The 19,355-nt window shown below is 41.0% G+C and overlaps 1 protein-coding gene across 4 annotated transcripts in view; it reads right to left on the reverse strand.

Annotated features, from left to right (window-relative positions):
- The window catches only part of LOC109871285 (M-phase phosphoprotein 8-like), a 38,570-nt gene extending 20,289 nt beyond the window's left edge, over positions 1-18,281 (reverse strand). For 2 of the 4 annotated variants that reach the window (XM_031805615.1, XM_020462108.2), the window contains exons 1-7: positions 17,923-18,281; positions 10,997-11,158; positions 9,120-10,106; positions 8,920-9,007; positions 6,967-7,203; positions 4,596-4,718; positions 2,733-2,821 (exon numbers count right to left, since the gene is read on the reverse strand). In XM_031805615.1, coding sequence (XP_031661475.1) covers positions 2,733-2,821; positions 4,596-4,718; positions 6,967-7,203; positions 8,920-9,007; positions 9,120-10,106; positions 10,997-11,158; positions 17,923-18,012 — 1,776 coding nt within the window. In that variant the 5' untranslated portion in view covers positions 18,013-18,281. Of the gene's footprint in view, positions 1-2,732; positions 2,822-4,595; positions 4,719-6,966; positions 7,204-8,919; positions 9,008-9,119; positions 10,107-10,951; positions 11,159-17,922 lie in introns of all 4 variants that reach the window. The other 2 variants (XM_020462110.2, XM_020462106.2) reach the window with 1 other exon arrangement.
- Positions 18,282-19,355: the final 1,074 nt, after the last annotated feature.

Consider the following 19,355-nt stretch of genomic DNA (forward strand, 5'->3'; position numbering starts at 1 on the left):
TTGGACATAAATAATGGACATTATCGAACAAATCAAGCATTTATTGTGGAACTAGGATCCCTGGGAGTGCATTCTGATGAAGATCGACAAAGGTAAGGGAATATTTATAATGTTATTTCTGATTTCTGTTGACTCCAACATGGCGGATATTTTTTTTTTTTTTTCTGAGCGCCGTCTCAGATTATTGCATGGTTTGCTTTTTCCGTAAAGTTTTTTTGAAATCTGACACAGCGGTTGCATTAAGCTTTCTAGAGGAACCCCTCGACAAAACAAAATTCAAAAATACTTTTTTAGAAATATGTAACTTTCACACATTAACAAGTCCAATACAGGAAATGAAAGATAAACATCTTGTTAATTTACCCGTGTCCTATTTCAAAAATGCTTTACAGCTAAAGCACAACATATGATTATGTTAGATCACCGCCAAGTCGAAAAAACACAGCCATTTTTCCAGCCAAAGATAGGACTAACAAAATGCAGAAATATAGATAAAATTCATCACTAACCTTTGATGATCTTCATCAGATGACACTCATAGGACATCATGTATCTTTTGTTCGATAATGTGCATATTTATATCAAAAAATCTCAGTTTACATTTTCGCCTTACGTGCAGTAATGTTTGATTCCAAAACTTCCGGTGATGTTGCAGAAATACTCATAATAAACATTGATAAAAGATACTAGTGTTATTCACAGAATTAAAGATAGACTTCTCCTTAATGCAACCGTGGTGTCAGATTTTTTTTTAAACTTTACGGAAAAAGCATCATCTGAGAACGGCGCTCAGAACCCAAAACAGCCAGAGGAATATCCGCCATTTTGGAAACAACAAAGTTAGAAACAACACCATGAATATTCACTTACCTTTGATGATCTTCATCAGAAGGCACTCCCAGGAATCCCAGTTTGACAATAAATGACTGATTTGTTCCATAAAGTTCCATAATTTATGTCCAAATAGCCACTTGTTGTTAGAGTGTTCAGCCCAGTAATCCATCTTCATGAGGCGCGAGCATTTCATCCAGACAAAAACTTGAAAAGTTCCGTTACAGCCCTTTAGAAACATGTCAAACGATGTACGGAATAAATAGTTAGGATGTTTTTAACATAAAACATCAATAATGTTACAACCGGAGAATTTCTTTGGCTTCAGAGAAGCACTGGAACGAGAGGTAACTCTGTCGGGAGCGCGTGTCATGAGACCAAGGCTCTCTGCCAGACCACAGACTCAGAGGTCCCATGAGCCCCTCCTTTATAGTAGAATCCTCATTCAAGTTCAAGAAGCCCTAGGAAGTGCAACCTCATCCATATCTCAATGTGTTTTCGATAGGCCAAGCTTCGAAAAACTACAAACCTCAGATGTCCCACTTCCTGGTTCGATTTTTCTCAAGTTTTCACCTGCCATATGAGTTCTGATATATTCCCAGACATAATTCGAAACAGTTTTAGAAACTTCAGAATGTTTTCTGTCCAATAATAATAATAATGATAATAATAATAATAATAATAATAATAAGCATATATTAGCACTCTGGGCACGCTATTCATCCAAAAGTGAAAATGCTGCCTCCTATCCCAAAAAGGTTAAGGAGAGGTATATCTATATTTCCATGTGTAACAATTGTATTTATCAACATTTATAATGAGTATTTCTGTAAAATGATGTGGCTCTCTGCAATATCACCGGATGTTTTTGGAACTAGTGAACGTAACGCGCCAATGTATACTGAGATTTTTTTATATAAATATGAACTTTATCAAACAAAACATATGTATTGTGTAACATGAAGTCCTATGAGTGTCATCTAATGAAGATCATCAAATGTTAGTGATTAATTTAATCTCTTTGTGCTTTTTGTGACTCCTCTCTTTGGCTGGATAAATGGCAGACTTTTTCTGTGAGTTGGTGGTGACCTAACAATCGTTTTTGGTGCTTTCGCTGTAAAGCCTATTTGAAATCGGACACTGTGGGATTAACAACAAGATTACCTTTAAAATGGTATAAAATACATGTATGTTCGAGGAATTTTTATTATGACATTTATTGTTTTGAATTTGGCGCCCTGGACTTTCACTGGCTGTTGTCATATCGATCTCGTTAACGGGATTGGAGCCCTAAGAAGTTTAATTAAGAAGGAAAGAAATTCCACAAATGAACTGTTAAGAAGGTGCACCCGATAATTGAAATGCCTGTCATCAAGGCAAAGGTTGACTATTTGAAGAATCCCAAATATAAGATCTATTTTGATTTGTTTAACACTTTTTTGGTTACTACATGATTCCATGTGTTATTCCATAGATTTGATGTCTTCACTATTTCTCTACAATGTAGAAAATAGTAAAAATAAAATAAAAACCCTTGAATGAGTAGGTGTTCTAAAACTATTGACCGGTAGTGTAAATCCAATAGTTAACGTAAACTTTAAAAGGGGATCTGTTGTCACCCAAGTTGGTTAATGTATGTAAACGTTTCAAAACCAGAGAACCAGGCTAAAGCTTGTGAGAAGGGTGTCCTCATTTGAATGAACTCACAAGTATGACCACACACATAGGCTACTTTAACAAAAGTTAAACATCTTTATTTGACTAGTTGTGAAAAGTTAGTGCTGAATAAATATGTGGAACAGCTGGGGATCCCCAAAGACAGGAGGGAAGCGGGGAGGAGAATGCCGGTAACAGGTACTCTGGGATTGGGCTAAAAATATTATTTAGAACACGGAACGTACCTCCTGGTCTAGATTGTAATCCTCTTTGGAATTGAGTGCAAGTTTCACAGACATGTAATCCCCGCTTTTCACTGCATCCCGCAGCTCACCTGAGGGACACACAGATTCACATCAGTAGTTGTCTACATCTATGTACATAGTGTGTGGAAGCGAGCGGTTCACGTACAACCGGTGTTGAGAGACATCTGGGAAAACATGAGAAGAGGGTAAGACAACATACTAAACTAACTTACTAGAGGGGTTGTGTCATAAACCCTCAAAGTTCCAGAATGGGGTGAAAATGGCAAATCCAAACCAGTCTAATTGGAATTAATGGCAGTAGAGGAATAATCCAGATTTGATTTATGCAGGATAATAAAAGAAAGGCATGTGATACAGTTGAAGTCAGAAGTTTACATACACTTAGACTGGTTTGGATTAGTTTTGGCAAGTCAGTTAGGACATCTACTTTGTGCATTTTCCAAGCGGCTGAAGGTACCACATTCATCTGTACAAACAATAGTACGCAAGTATAAACACCATGGGACCACGCAGCCGTCATACCGCTCAGGAAGGAGACGCGTTCTGTCTCCTAGAGATGAACGTACTTTGGTGCGAAAAGTGCAAATCAATCCCAGAACGACAGCAAAGGACCTTGTGAAGATGCTGGAGGAAACAGGTACAAAAGTATCTATATCCACAGTAAAACGAGTCCCTATATCAACATAACCTGAAAGGCCGCTCAGCAAGAAAGAAGCCACCATTCCAGAATCGCCATAAAACAGCCAGACTACGGTTTGTAACTGCACATGGGGACAAAGATCATACTTTTTGGAGAAATGTCCTCTGGTCTGATTAAACAAACACAGAATTTTTTGGCTATAATGACCATTGTTGTGCAAGGAGGCCTACAAACCTGACTCAGTTACACCAGCTCTGTCAGGAGGAATGGGCTAAAATTCACCCAACTTATTGTGGGAAGCTTGTGGAAGGCTATCCAAAACGTTTGACCCAAGTTAAACAATTTATAGGCAATGCTACCAAATACTAATTGAGTGTATGTAAACTTCTGACCCACTGGGAATGTGATGAAAGAAATAAAAGCTGATATAAATAACTCTACTATTATTCTGACATTTCACATTCTTAAAAAAAAGTGGTGATCCTAACTGCCCTAAGACAGGGAATTTTTACTAGGATTCAATGTCAGGAATTGTGAAAAACTGAGTTTAAATGTATTTGGCTAAAGTGCATGTAAACTTCCGACTTCAACTGTATATCAGAAATTGTGTAATAGAATTAGTGTCAACCTAAAATGTTGTCATATAATTATAAATAGTTTATATGGGTTTTATACACATTCTATATAAATAGCATCCACAATATATGTAAACAGACCGTACATTTCTCATTACTATTATATAACAGGGCTAGAGGCGTCACTAGAGACACCCTGGTTCGATTCCAGGCTGTATCACAAACAGCACAATTGGCTCAGCGTCGTCCGGGTTTGGCCGGTGTAGGCTGTCATTGTAAATAAGAATTTGTTCTTAACTGACTTGCCTACTTAAATAAAGGCTACATTTAAAAAAGAAATACAATAATCAGTACATTTACAACTTGTCAAAGTCGTATAATCAACTGATTTCAGCCAGTGTATGGCTGTAGATTAACTGCATTGTTTGAATGGAATGTTGGCATATTGGCAGTTAATTTGTCAAATTAATGTAATCGTTCCTCTAAAACTGGTCTGTTAGCTAGCTTTTATCACAGCATTGGCAAACCATGGTTGACCAACTCCCTGACTAAAATGTCTGACCTTTTATACCACCATTTGAATGTTTATTCCCATTCTAATGTTCTAATTTTATGGTAGACACTTACTGGGAGATAGCGTTGGAGCAGAGAGAATCTCATCCTCTCCGTTCAAATGTTTCTGAAAGTCCTCCAGTGTCATCCAGTCCAAGTTGAGGTCCATTCCAAGGTTAAGAGAGGCTTGTCCTTTGTCTGTTAGTCACAAACCACATCAGTATTATTTCACATGGCCATTTGGAGGGCCTCTGTCCAGAAACAGCCCCTACTCCTAGATCTGAAAGGATTGGATAGGTGTAGTGCTGTGGCGGTCATGATGATTGTCATGCAAACAACTGCGGGTCTCATTGACCGTTATTTATAATAAACACGTTTAGCATCTCCTGATTTCCACGCATAGCCTACAAGCCACTAATGCAGACAGTTGGAACATCTACATTTTAAAAAGTAAAATCAATTATCAGGTTAATAAAGCCTACACCAACACAACAAATCCATTATTTATTTTAGACAGGTCTAAAGAAATATATGAAGAAAATGTAGCCTATTTCAGAAGAACAGAATAGCATATTCTGAGTTGTCCTGATGTTAGGCCCTGATCTGGCTATGCCATATGGCTGTGGGCTACACTAGCTCATTTAGCAGACAAGATTAGCTTAGAATTCCGTGGCATTATTTTATACTACAAAGAATACAATTGAACATAGCTAAATAAAATAGGACATTTTCTCCAAACGATTTCGGAGGGGGTGTGCAAAACAACGTCATCAGTAGCCTGCACTCGAATAGAAAATGGAGGTTACATGCGGCTACGTTTTAATATGCAAGCATAGGCAGCATGTCCATAAGGCTAGGGGAAGCGCTTCCTGAAGTAAATTGCCCAAATTATATAGCCTAATTAGCCTACTCCTGTCTACACACAGAAATAAAATCATTCAAAATAGGCTACTAAAGCATGATTTGGATCATTAGCTTCTTTAAAAAATAAAATAAGGTGTGGATTATTTTAAATAGTATTTCCTTCAGTCGGAAGGAAAGGCAGTATGCAATTTGGGCAGATTATTTTTGAGTTGTGACTGTCTGAAAAGAGGCCAAACCAGACATTGCAATATTTCAAAATACAATCACAGGAAAACATAGTTTGGAAAGCAAATAGTTATTGCTGTAAAGAGAAGAAAATGAAAATACTAATATATTTTAGTTATCAAAATCCTCAACTTAATATAGTGAACAACAGTATATCCTATTTTATTGGCACCAGACACTCTAATGTACTTGTTCTCTTGCTCAATTGTGCACCTGGGCCTCCCACTCCTCTTTCTATTCTGGATAGAGCCAGTTTGCACTGTTCTGTGAAGGGAGTAGTACACAGCGTTGTACGAGATCTTCAGTTTCTTGGCAATTTCTCACATGGAATAGCCTTCACTTCTCAGAACAAGAATAGACAGTTTCAGAAGAAAGTTCTTTGTTTCTGGCCATTTTGAGCCTGTAATCCAACCCACAAATGCTTATGCCTCAGATACTCAACTAGTCTAAAAAAGGCCAATTTTATTGCTTCTTTAAATCAGCACAACAGTTTTCAGCTGTTAGCCTTTTAAAATGATACTTGGATTAGCTAACACAACATGTCATTGGAACACAGGAGTGGTGTTTGCTGATAATGGTTCTCTGTACGCCTATGTAGATAATCCATTAAGAATCAGCCTTTTCCTGCTACAATAGACATTTACAACATTAACAATGTCTACACTGTATTTCTGATCAATTTCATGTTATTTTAATGGACAAAAAAAGTGATTTTCTTTCAAAAACAAGGACATTTCTATGTGACCCCAAACTTTTGAACGGTAGTGTAGAATAAGTATTATATGTGTGAAATTATCATGGACCTGTCGGAACATAAATAGCGAATGGAGGAGGCTTTTCCCACGGTTCATTTTCAAGCCACTCCTGTTGTAAAGCAAATGAATGTGCTTAATATTAGGAAAGTAGAAAAATAAATATAGTAGGCCTAGCTTAAAGAAAGCTGGTGGGATCCTCCTCTTTTAATAGAGGCCGCCATCAAAATTCTGTTTTCTCACACAATTGCATAGCCTATAGAAATGTTGCCGCAACATGAGTTCATGGGCTCTCACGAAGAGTTTGATTAGATTTTCAATTACATTGATGTCATAGTGATTAAAGGGACAATAGAGCGTTGAGGTTTGGTGGGCTATTAACGACCATCAGCCGCATCAGAGGAGTTTTGGAGAAGCCTAGTTACTGTGACTAAACAGTCACGTGGAATTTGGCTGCAGTCATGATTCGTGACCGCAGGTATGGTGGTAATACGTAACAGCCCTAGGATAGGTGTAAGCAATATGGTATTTTTGTAATGGATGCATGTCTACACTGAGTGTGATGATGTGTGTGGACTTTTCCATGTGAGATGGTTGTGGCGTACCAGACTTGTCGGCGCTCTCCAAGGCGTCTTGATTGTCGTCGCAGGCAATGAAGAGGCGTGGCTCGCTGTCTTCCCTCCTCCTCCTCCTTCTGTCATCGTCTTGGGTCCTCCTCTCCAAGCGTTGAGCCTCTTCCCTCCGTTCATCTCCACCAAACTTTGACTTCTGGGCGGGTTCATCCTCTGCCTCCGCCTTGTCACTAGTCTCCACAGCAGCGGGGCTCTGACTGGGCCGAAATGCTATTAATTAGAGGAGAGGAACAAATAATGTTAGTTAAGTGAAAATAAACAAAAAGGTGGAATACGCAACAGGCATCATGTCAGTTAAAACGTCTTGGTTGAGTCACTATGTAGTGGCTGCGTCCACTATATTTATCGGTAATTCAATGAAAGCCCTATAGCACTTGTCAAACTCATTCTACAGAGGGCAGAGTTGCTGCGGGTTTTTGCTTCTCCCTTGTACTTCATTGATTAATTAAGGTCACTAATGAGTAAGGAACTCTTTAACTGGTTGTCTAGGTCTTAATTGAAAGGAAGAAAATTTAACCAGCAGACACTAGGCCCTCCATGGAATGCGTTTCACACCCCTGCCAGATTGTTAAGCTTACACTATGGAATAGAGGTCGACCGATTATGATTTTTCAACGCTGATACCGATACCGATTATTGTAGGACCAAAGGGCCGATACCGATTAATGGGCCGATTTTTTTTACCGAATGTATTTGTAATAATGACAATTACAACAATACTGAATGAACACTTATTTTAACTTAATATAATAGATCAATAAAATCAATTTAGCCTCAAGTAAATAATGAAACATGTTCAATTTGGTTTAAATAATGCAAAAACAAAGTGTTGGAGAAGAAAGTGAAAGTGCAATATGTGCTATGTAAGAAAGCTAACGTTTCAGTTCCTTGCTCAGAACATGAGAACATATGAAAGCTGGTGGTTCCTTTTAACATGAGTCTTCAATATTCCCAGGTAAGAAGTTTTAGGTTGTAGTTATTATAGGACTATTTCCCTCTATACCATTTGTATTTCATTAACCTTTGACTATTGGATGTTCTTATAGGCACTTTACTATTGCCAGTGTAACAGCATAGCTTCCTTCCCTCTCCTCGCTCCTCCCCGGGCTCGAACCAGCAACACAACGACAACAGCCACCATCGAAGCAGCGTTACCCATGCAGAGCAAGGGGAACAACTACTAGAAGGCTCAGAGCGAATGACGTTTGAAACGCTATTAGCGCACGCTAACTAGCTAGCCATTTCACTTCGGTTACACTAGCCTCATCACGGGGGTTGATAGGCTTGAAGTCATAAACAGCGCAATGCTTGAAGCACAACGAAGAGCTGCTGGCAAAACGCCCAAAAGTGCTGTTTGAATGAAAGTTTACGCGCCTGCTTCTGCCTACCACCGCTCAGTCAGATAGTTAGATACTTGTATGCTCAGTCAGATTATATGCAACGCAGGACACGCTAGTTAATATCTAGTAATATCATCAACCATAGTTGTAGTTAACTAGTGACTATGATTGATTGTTTTTTATAAGATAAGTTTAATGCTAGCTAGCAACTTACCTTGGCTTACTGCATTCGCGTAACAGGCACTCTCCTTGTGCAGTGCAACGAGAGAGAGGTAGGTCGTTATTGCGTTGGACTAGTTAACTGTAAGGTTGCAAGATCAGTTCCCCGAGCTGACAAGGTGAAAATCTGTCGCTCTGCCCCTGAAGAAGTTTATTTAACCCACCGTTTCTAGGCCGTCATTGAAAATAAGAATGTGTTCTTAATAACTGACTTTCCTAGTTAAATAAAAGGTATAAAACATTTTAAAAATCGGCGCCCAAAAATATCGATTTCCGATTGTTATGAAAACTTGAAATCGGCCTAATTAAATCGGCCATTCCGATTAAACGGTCGACCTCTACAATGGAACCTTGTAACTCTTCTTACCGTCTTTATGTTTGGTCTTGTCTGGCTCTGGCTTCCGAGCAGGTGACTCCTTTGTCGGCTTGGTCCTTTTCTCAACTTTCCCTATGAGCTGAAATTTTTACAGAAATATATTTAAGATTTTACTTGGAGGCAGCTTAAGATGTGCGGAAAGCGTTGATTTACTAACCTCACTACATGTAGTGCAAAGCTGCTTGGTTTACCTTCAGTGGTTTAGTGTTCTCTGCAGGGGTGGGCTGGTGGACCATCTGTTTGCGGGGAACGCGGTCCTTGGCCTCACAGTTCAGCAGGAACTTCTCAAACAGGTTAGTGGAGGTGGCTGGTTCCTTATCCCCGCCCACTTCCTCTTTAGACTCCTCCTCTCGGGCCTTGCTGGTGCTGGCCCCTGCACCAGAGGAGGAAGAGGGGATTTTCGGTGGTGCAGAAGTTGCCTCCTGGCTTTTGCCCTTGGCCTTCTTGTGGACGTGGGCTGGGGTGTCGCTGGAGTCAGAGGTTGGTGTGGGCTCATCCCGGCTCTGGCTCTTGAAGGAGGCGAGGCTCTTGAGTTTTGCAAGGCTACTTGTGGAGAGCGTGGGCGAAGTAGTTTCCGGCTTCTTGCCTTTCCTGTCCTGAAGAAAGTCCTTGATGCCCTGCAGCCTCAGGTCTGACTTTCCCTTCTTAATCTTGGGCTTGTCATCATTGCGAGACTTTTCAGTTGGTGTGGTATCATCTGTCTGGGACTCAGATGGCCCCTCGCTAAGCTCCTCTTCCAGGGGGGCGGTGGCCTCATCTTCAGTGGACTCCAGATCACCCCTTTGATCCTTCTTAGTTTTTTTCCTCTTCCCTTCCTCCATGTTATCTTTTTTCCTATGCTTTTCTCCTTCCTTGGACTTGTCCTTCCTGTGCTTCTTGGAGGGCACGGGGGCTTCTTCCTCATCAGATTCAACAAATCTCTTCTTGGAGTCTGACATCTTGGTATTGCGGCCCGGTGTCGGGGGAGGGGAAAGCTCCTCTTCATCAGACTCTGGTGCCGGACGAGGCCTGAAGTCCTCCTTGCGCTTGTCTTTCTTCTTTTTCCTCTTCTCCTTCGAGGGAAGTGCCTCTTCTTCTTGGGGCTTCTTCTTTTTCTTTTTCTTGACAGGCAGGTCTGTGGGCTTGTCTTTATCACTGTCAGAGTCGGCATCGAACACGTCACTCTTCATGGGCAACTTCTACAGAGAAGAGGGGACATTCACATCAGCCATAGAAAGTGATATCAGTTACTCAAATGTATACTGAACAAAAATATAAAACGCAACAATTTCAACAATTTTACTGAGTTACAGCCAATTAAAATACATTCATCAGGCCCTAATATATGGATTTCACATGACTGGGCAGGGGCATAGCCATGGTTGGGCCTGGGAGGGCATAGGACCACCCACTGGGGAGCCAGGCCCAGCCAATCAGAATTCGTTTTTCCCCACAAAAAGGCTACTAGAGACAGAAATACTCCTCAGTTTCATTAACTGCCCAGACAGCTGGTCTCAGACGATCCAACAGGTCCTGGGCTGATGTGGTTACAAGTGGTCGGTTGGCCAGTTGGACGTACTGTCAAATTCTCTAAAACGGCATTAGGAGTCTTACGGTAGAGAAATGAACAGTACATTCTCTGGCAAAAGCTCTGGTGGACATTCCTACAGTCAGCATGCCAATTGAACGCTCCCTCAAAACTTGAGACATCTGTGGCATTGTGTTGTGTGACAAAACTGCACATTTGAGAGTGGCCTCATTACACAAGGTGCACCTGTGTAATGAGCATGCTTGTTTAATCAGCTTCTTGGTATGCCACACCTGTCAGGTGGAAGGATTATCTTGGCAAAGGAGAAATGCTCACTAACAGGGAAACAAATTGGTGCACAAAATTGGAGAGAAATAATCTTTTAATGCATGTGAAAAATGGCCTCAACACTTTACATTTATAAACAACACTTTGCGTTTATATTTTTGTCAGTGTAGTTAGTGTAACAGTCAGTCAGAAAAATCTAAAACGTTCCATCCCAGCAATTAGACTCACCAAGCCTTTCTTATGGTGGCTATGATCCTCCTGGATAGGACTTACCATGCCCTTCTTAGCATCTTGGTCTTTCTTGACCTTAGCCTCTGCCAGAGCCCTCTTGTAGCCCAGTAGCACCTCCCTGCAATCCTCCAGGTGGGCCTCAGGCTCCCAGGTGTCATCGTCAGATGAGTAGTTCTTCCAGCGAACGCGGTACAGGACCTCCCCCTAAAGACAAGGACAAATACATGTGGGTGAGAGCAATATGAGAATGCTTGCTGGAAATGTTTTCATTGCAGAAAATGAAGACTGACTGTTAGGGTTTGGCGATATAGCAAATTCATTTGGATTTATGTATTTGCGTGATATTTCAAAACGTCTGTATCGCAAAAAACACTTTTTTTGTGTGAGCATTTACAGTTGAAATCGGAAGTTTACATACACCTTAACCAAATACATTTAAACTCATTTTTCACAATTCCCGACATTTAATCCTAGTAAAAATTCCCTGTCTTAGGTCAGTTAGGATCACCACTTTATTTTAAGAATGTGAAATGTCAGAATAATAGAGAGAATGATTTATTTCAGCTTTGATTTCTTTCATCGCATTCCCAGTGGGTCAGAAGTTTACATGCACTCAATTAGTATTTGGTAGCATTGCCTTTAAATTGTTTTTACTTGGGTCAAACGTTTCAGGTAGCCTTCCACAAGCTTCCCACAATAAGTTGGGTGAATTTCGGCCCATTCCTCCTGACAGAGCTTGTGTAACTGAGTCAGGTTTGTAGGCCTCCTTGCTCGCACACACTTTTTCAGTTCTGCCAACACATTTTCTATAGGATTGAGGTCAGGGCTTTGTGATGGTCACTCCAATACTTTAACTTTGTCCTTAAGCCATTTTCCACAACTTTGGAAGTATGCTTGGGGTCATTGTCCATTTAGAAGATCCATTTGTGACCAAGCTTTAACTTCCTGACTGATGTCTTGTGATGTTGCTTCAATATATCCACATAATTTTCTTTCCTCGTGATGCTATCTATTTTGTGCAGTAAAGCACCCCCACAACATGATGCTGCAACCCCTGTGCTTCACGGTTGGGATGGTGTTCTTCGGCTTGCAAGCCTCCCCCTTTTTCCCCCAAACATAATGATGGTCATTATGGCCAAACAGTTCTATTTTCGTTTCATCAGACCAGAGGACATTTCTCCAAAAAGTACGATCTTTGTCCCATGTGCAGTTGCAAACAATAGTCTGGCTTGTTTATGGCGATTTTGGAGCAGTGGCTTCTTCCTTGCAGGTTATGTCAATATAGGACTCGTTTTACTGTGGATATTGATACTTTTGTACCTGTTTCCTACAGCATCTTCACATGGTCCTTTGCTGTTGTTTCGGGATTGATTTGCACTTTTCGCACCAAAGTACATTCATCTCTAGGAGACAGAATGCGTCTCCTTCCTGAGCGGTATGACGGCTGCGTGGTCCCATGGTGTTTATACTCACGTACTATTGCTTGTAGAGATGAACGTGGTACCTTTAGCTGTTTGGAAATTGCTCCCAAGGATGAACCAGACTTGTGGAGGTCTACAATTTTCTTCCTGAGGTCTTGGCTGATTTCTTTTGTTTTTCCCATGATGTCAAGCAAAGAGGCAATGGGTTTGAAGGTGTTACCCACAGGTAACACCCCTCAATTGACTCAAATTATGTTAATTAGCCTATCAGAAGCTTCTAACGCCATGACATAATTTTCTGAAATTTTCCAAGCTGTTTAAAAGGCACAGTCAACTCAGTGTATGTAAACTTCTGACCCACTGGAATTGGGATACAGTGAATTATAAGTGAAATAATCTGTCTGTAAACAATTGTTGGAAAAATTACTTGTGTCATGCACAAAGTAGATGTCCTAACCGACTTCCCAAAACTATAGTTTGTTAATTAACAAGAAATTTGTGGAGCGGTTGAAAAACGAGTTTTAAATTACTCCAACCTATGTGTATGTAAACTTCCGACTACAACTGTATGTCCGCTTCTTCTCGTGTTGTATTTTTTATCGTCTCCTTCGCTCCTTCTGTGCTGTGTGCACCTACGATTTACACCAAAGATCTTTATATACTGACAACATGCTCATGTCTCCGCTCTAACAACGGGAGTCATTGTCCCAATGACTTGGGCTTATTTTGGACAGATTTTGGCAGGAGTGAAACAGTCATCCTCTCTGTTTGCACACACACACACACACAACAAGCCCATCACAACAAATATGAGAGATCACTTCTTCCTCTCTGACAAGCGGTTTGGTCCAACAGAAACAGTCATATGGCCACTGAAACAGAGACATTATTTTACAATAATAGAGAAGTTAACCTTTCTAATGATACCCTTTTTATGTCTCCACTCCACTCTGCTAGCAGAGCAGATGTTACTAAAACAGAGTATCAATGAACATTGATTCAGTTTGTCAGCTAGCAGAATTTTGGCCAAAGACTGTTTTGTGTAGTCTTCTTTATAAATGTGCAATAAGCATAAAACAATTATATACAGAATGTTCATTCCATAATGCAATTAGCGGGAAAACATCGTTGTCAAATAGGCACTGCACATGCAAGCGGTTTCACGTGAGAGATGAAAATATCCATTAAAAAAATGAAAGAGGAGATCTAATACGCTACTTTGAAGCAAGGTAAGACATGCCTCATATGTATTAAAATGTTCAGGTTTCAAACAATTATGTACTTTTTCAAAATGCATACCTCCTCCAGCTCATTGCAAAGTGATGTGTGAGGTGCTGATGAAGCCTGTCTTCCGTTGCCATTTGATGCACTGTTCAAAACAACTGAGAACTCAGAAATCTCCGACTTCTGACTTCAGTGCTTTCAAGACAACTAACTGGGAACTGGGGAAAAAACGAGCTCCGAAAATCATTTTAAAACGCTCATCCAACTCGGAATTCCAACTCTGGACTCTTTCTAAAGCTTCGACTTTCCGAACTGAAGATCACTGACGTCATGATTTCACCATGTATTTTACGAGTTCCCAGTTGTCTTGAAAGCATCACAAGATGCTGCGGCAGCAGCAGATTTTTCACTCAAAGGCTCTGTATGCTGTGCACGTGTGATTAATAGGATAATTCACAAATACTGTACACAAACTGCAATTTAATTCCACTAGATTATGCAAATTAACCTAGACCGATAAGCATTCCCAGTCACACGTTTTTACATCGACTGGTATATCCATTAATTAATAGGTTAATTAAGCAATGAGGCATGAGGGAGTGTGGTATATGACCAATATAACACAGCTAAGGGCTGTTAATATACAAGATGCAAAGCGGAGTGCCTGGATACAGCCCTTAGCCATGGTATATTGGCCATATACCACTAACGCCCAAAATGCCTTATTGCTATTATAAGCTGGTTACTAACGTAATTAGAGCAGTAAAAGAACATGTTTTGTCATATCTGTGGTATACGGTCTGATATACCACGGCTGTCAGCCAATCAGCATTCAGGACTCAAACCAGCCGTGGTATATTGGCCATATACCACACCTTCTCAGGCTTTATAGCTTAAATTCTATCGCAATGGGATTTTTTATTTTTCTCCCGGACAATTGGCCAGAGACAATTTTATCGGCTTTTCTATTTATTTGTTTTAATCGGAAAAAAGCTGCCTATTACCGGCTAATGGAAACCCTGCGCTACACACACACACTTTCACATATGCTGAGTGCAATGTAATCGGCCATAATCGGTGTCCAAAAATGCAAATTACTGATTGTTATGAAAACTTAAAATCGGCCCTAATTAATCGGTCATTCCGATTAATCGGTCGACCACTACTGCCTACCCTGGCCTCCCCTAACCCGGATAACGCTGGAGCAATTGTCCTCCACCCTATGGGACTTACGATCACGGCCGGTTGTGATACAGCCAGGGATCGAACCAGGGTCTGCAGTGACTGAGATGCAGTGCCTTTGACTGCTGCGCCACTCGGGAGCCAAAAATATGGGCAGTTATTCTAACATAGGCGGCGTGTGGATTTCAAGCTTTGGGGAAATTTTTCACCATAAAAATGCAGACTTATGTAAGAGTCTACTATTCCTAATATGATGATTAGATAACCTAACTCAATCACTGTTGGCAAAAAGACTCTTCAATGCTGTGTGTAATGGCTTGGAGTAGGCCTAGGCTATAACAAATACAATATGACGTCCCTCTAACCTGATGGAGGATATTAATGCCCTCTTTATCATTGGGCACCGACACAATAATCCAGACAGTGAATATGCACACTCACCGGGGATATGGCCGATGTTCTCTGCTGGTGCTAATAAAATTCAATACTTTTCACTCAATTAAGTTGATTATTTTGATCATTAAAACACAGATTGGAGTCTTCATTGTCTTCTCTTTAAAGCAATAGCCATTTGTTTTCCAAACAGTTTTTCTGCGATTGTATATTTAAATATTGCAATATGCCTGGCTCTCCACTTTTCACTGACAGTCGCAACTCAGCAATCATCTATACGGCATTTGCAGCACGCTCTGCCCAAACTGCGGGCCCTTCCGACTGTAGGCAATACGATTTCAAATAAAGCTAATAAACTTATTGTAAATTGTATTTATTTCTGTATAAACAGGAGTAAGCCAATTAGGCTATATCATTTTGGCAATTTAATTAAATGTACATTAAGGAAAGCTTAGCTTCCCCTAGCCTTATGGACTTGCTGCCAATGTCTTCTAACATCTTCAAATTGCTCATCGAAATTTGGTAAGAATGACACGCGCCGCTGTATCCAAGTTGCATGTTCTGTTACGATGAATTACCATAAACTAAATGTGATTTGTCATTCTGAGAACCGTGGGTGCACGCCCTAATCAGGTTATGCATCCAATGCATATGGGTCCAGTACATTTCTTAAATTCAAACACTGCCGGTCAAATGTCCGGCATCACATTTTCCTACTACGTGTACATATTACCTCACCTTGTACCCCTGCACATAGACTCTGTACAGGCACTCCTTGTGTATTAACTTTGCATTGTTGGAAACGGACCCGTATGTTAGCATTGCACTGTTCATCTACACCTGTTGTCTACAAAGCAAGTGACAAATACATTTGATTTGACCGATGCCTACTCATAGACCTCTCCGTCTGAGACAAACACACATTCAGTTGAAAGGCTGTGTCTAGCACTATGGCACACAGCCAGTATTTTCAGTCCCCACCCTCCTATCCAGTGAACTGGGACAACAGAGAGCTCCAGTCAGAGGGAATAAGGGACAGGGGCTGCAGAGTTCTCTGACAATTTGACTTTGCTTGTTTGGATCATGTGAATAATGTGTTCTGGTTCAAGTGCGGTACAAGTGTGACTGTAGCACAGTGCATGGCTGGTTGTGATTATAAATTTAAAAAAAAAAATTTTTTAAAGAGTCAGGTTTCTCTCTCCCCACTCCATCTTCCTCAGAGGCTTTGTTTTCCTTTCTCCCTCTCTCATGCCTCAGCTCAAAAGCAGTTACATAAGAGGAACTGGCTCCCCCTACACACACAGACCCCTCCTCCTCATCCAATATTGCCCTCCCCTCCGGAACTTTGCCTTTGCTAGGGCTGGGTATTTCACTGAATCGCTATTGAGCGACAATCACAAACACAAGCCTCAGACAAGCCTCTCTTTCTCCCATTCTCTCTCCATTTCACACACACGCTTGTCTGCAGAGGAGCCTTCTGGTCCATCTTGTGGACAGCAGCTCTCTTCTGTGGTGTCGTGCAGGGTTCCCCAACTGGCCTGCGGATGGTTTTATTTGGCCCCCCAAGTTTTTAGAGAAAATAAATCATGCGTGTGTAATTTTTTTTGTTGGACATAAGTTCAAGTATTCCCATGCATAATAAGAGAGACACGATGTGCTGGTATACAAATGTAAGAAAGGTAAGGAATGATTATGTATTAGTCAAACATATCTGTTTGGGCTTCTTGTGGTCAATTTGCAGTCTACAAATGATTTTTAATTATGTTCCGGCCCCCTGACCAATAAAAAAAACAGCCGGCGGCTGAATCTAGTTGATGATCCCTGGTGTACTGTATGTAGTACAGTTATCTCACCAGACTGAAATGTGGTTGCCATCTGTCTGATTCTCAGGGGACTTTGTAAACCGTTCTCAGACAAGGGGAAGACAAACCCTAGCCAAACTCCAGTCCTCCCACCCCCTTTTCGCCAAAGTGTGCACTTGTTCACTCCCCCTTGTTCACCCCATATTGATGCTTTGCCTGTTTGATGGGCACTGAATAACCAGTGCAACCTAGCTAGAAGAGACCAGTGTAATGTTCTGCAAGGACACCTGGCTGTACCCACAACTCAAAGAAAGCCGACTCATTATTGTAGAACACCATCACCTGTTCATTATTTTCATAGGCGTGAAAAGGAACGGTCTGTACCATTGTATTATGTACCGTGGGAAAGGGAGCGTCATTGCTAATGTATTTAGTTAGCTCGAAGATAGAACATGTCTAGAGACAGTGTCGATATATATGGCCAACATAACAAAAACAAAGATGACAGCAGAAGAATTCTGCAGCTGCCTACTAGACAGTTAGAGCTAGTTACGAGTTGGTTGTACACGCGTTAACACGGAGGGTTTGTTCTATTTGGCAAGTTTCTGCAAGTGGGACTGGCTGAAGTCCAGTGGATGAAAGAATAACACCAGTCTGTCTGGCCAAGCTTTAATGTTCGTGCAAAGAGGGGGGTGTCGGATGCCTGTGCAAAGTTGTGCAGCCATTGACATTTCCTTTGCGGTTGGCTAGTTAGCTAACTGTTCATTTTATACATCAGTGAACTGTGCGTGGACATTTGAGCGTTTCTCTGCGTTAGCTAGCCATATAACGTTATTTAGTTTAATACAAAAGGGTTCCTAGTGTTTGTCATTGTCAAATTGTGTAGTTTGTTAGCTAGCAGCAACGTTCAGTTAGCTAAGTTAACAAGCTTGCTTTGTTACTGTACCTCCTCCGTTCGCATGTCAATAATCCTCTCCACTTCGTAAACATCTTCAACCTCGTCGTCGCTGTCTCCAGCCTCTGGCTTTTCCGCCATTTTATCGTAACAGGAATACACAACAGTAATTATCTTATTATGCCTTCGCCGGTATTAAAGCCAAGCCCTGAGATAGCTAACTATATACAGTACACGCTAGCAATTTTTATTAGCTTTGTTAGCCACAACAACTGTATGTTAGGCTAGCTGGTTATTAACTAACATTAAAGAGCGGGGGGCTGATAGACTAGGCGGGCTGACTGAGTAGGCGGAGATACGTCTTCTTCGATGAGGCAGTTGGCATCCAATAAATGTTGTATTACCGCCACCTATTACACTGGAGTATACCTCCTTTTTACTTTGCTTGAAAAAAAGTATAATAATAATGAATAAATAATAATGAATAATACATTTAATTAAGAAAACAATACCCTACCATCTAACCCTACACTCACCACCCTACTCTATTATTTATATATCTTACCTCAGGCCAACAGCCTGAAAGAACAGTACACCCCCAATCAACACACCCTGTACCTCTTCTTCTGTCAAGTCTCGTACACCCAAATACCTCTCTGCAGCTACCACCACAACCTCAACTTACATTCCATCCCTGCAGTACAGTTGATAACCATTGCTATAAACGGAACAACACATTCACCATACTGACGCCCCTCAGGGGTGCGTGCTTAGTCCCTTCCCATACTCCCTGTTTGCCCACGACTGCAAACACCCTAATTTAGTTCTCAGACAAAACAATGGTGGTAGGCCTGATCACCGACAACGATAAGACAGCCTACAGGGAGGAGGTCAGAGACCTGGTACACACCTTTTCTATTTATATACTGTCGATAATGTCTGTACACGCCATCATGTGTAGATGGGAGACCAGATGCTGCTGGGAGTGGTGTTGGAGGGCAAGTAGGAGGCACTCTTTCCTCTGGTCTAAAAAAATATCCCAATGCCCCAGGGCAGTGATTGGGGACACTGCCCTGTGTAGGGTGCCGTCTTTCGGATTGGACGTTAAGTGGGTGTCCTGACTCTCTGAGGTCATTAAAGATCCCATGGCACTTATCGTAAGAGTAGGGGTGTTAACCCCAGTGTCCTGGCTAAATTCCCAATCTGTCCCTCAAACCATCACGGTCACCTAATAATCCCCAGTTTACAATTGGCTCATTCATCCCCCTCCTCTCCCCTGTAACTATTCCCCAGGTCGTTGCTGTAAATGAGAATGTGTTCTCAGTCAACTTACCTGGTAAATAACAGATAAATTAAATTAAATAAAAATCATATACATATACAGTATTTCTATATTTCCTAATTCCTTTCTTTACATTATTTGGATTTGTGTGTTTTGTTTTGTTAAGTATTAATGCACTGTTGGAGCTAGGAACATAAGCATT

Source organism: Oncorhynchus kisutch, linkage group LG26 (assembly GCF_002021735.2).
Source record: "Oncorhynchus kisutch isolate 150728-3 linkage group LG26, Okis_V2, whole genome shotgun sequence".
Taxonomy (NCBI): domain Eukaryota; kingdom Metazoa; phylum Chordata; class Actinopteri; order Salmoniformes; family Salmonidae; genus Oncorhynchus; species Oncorhynchus kisutch.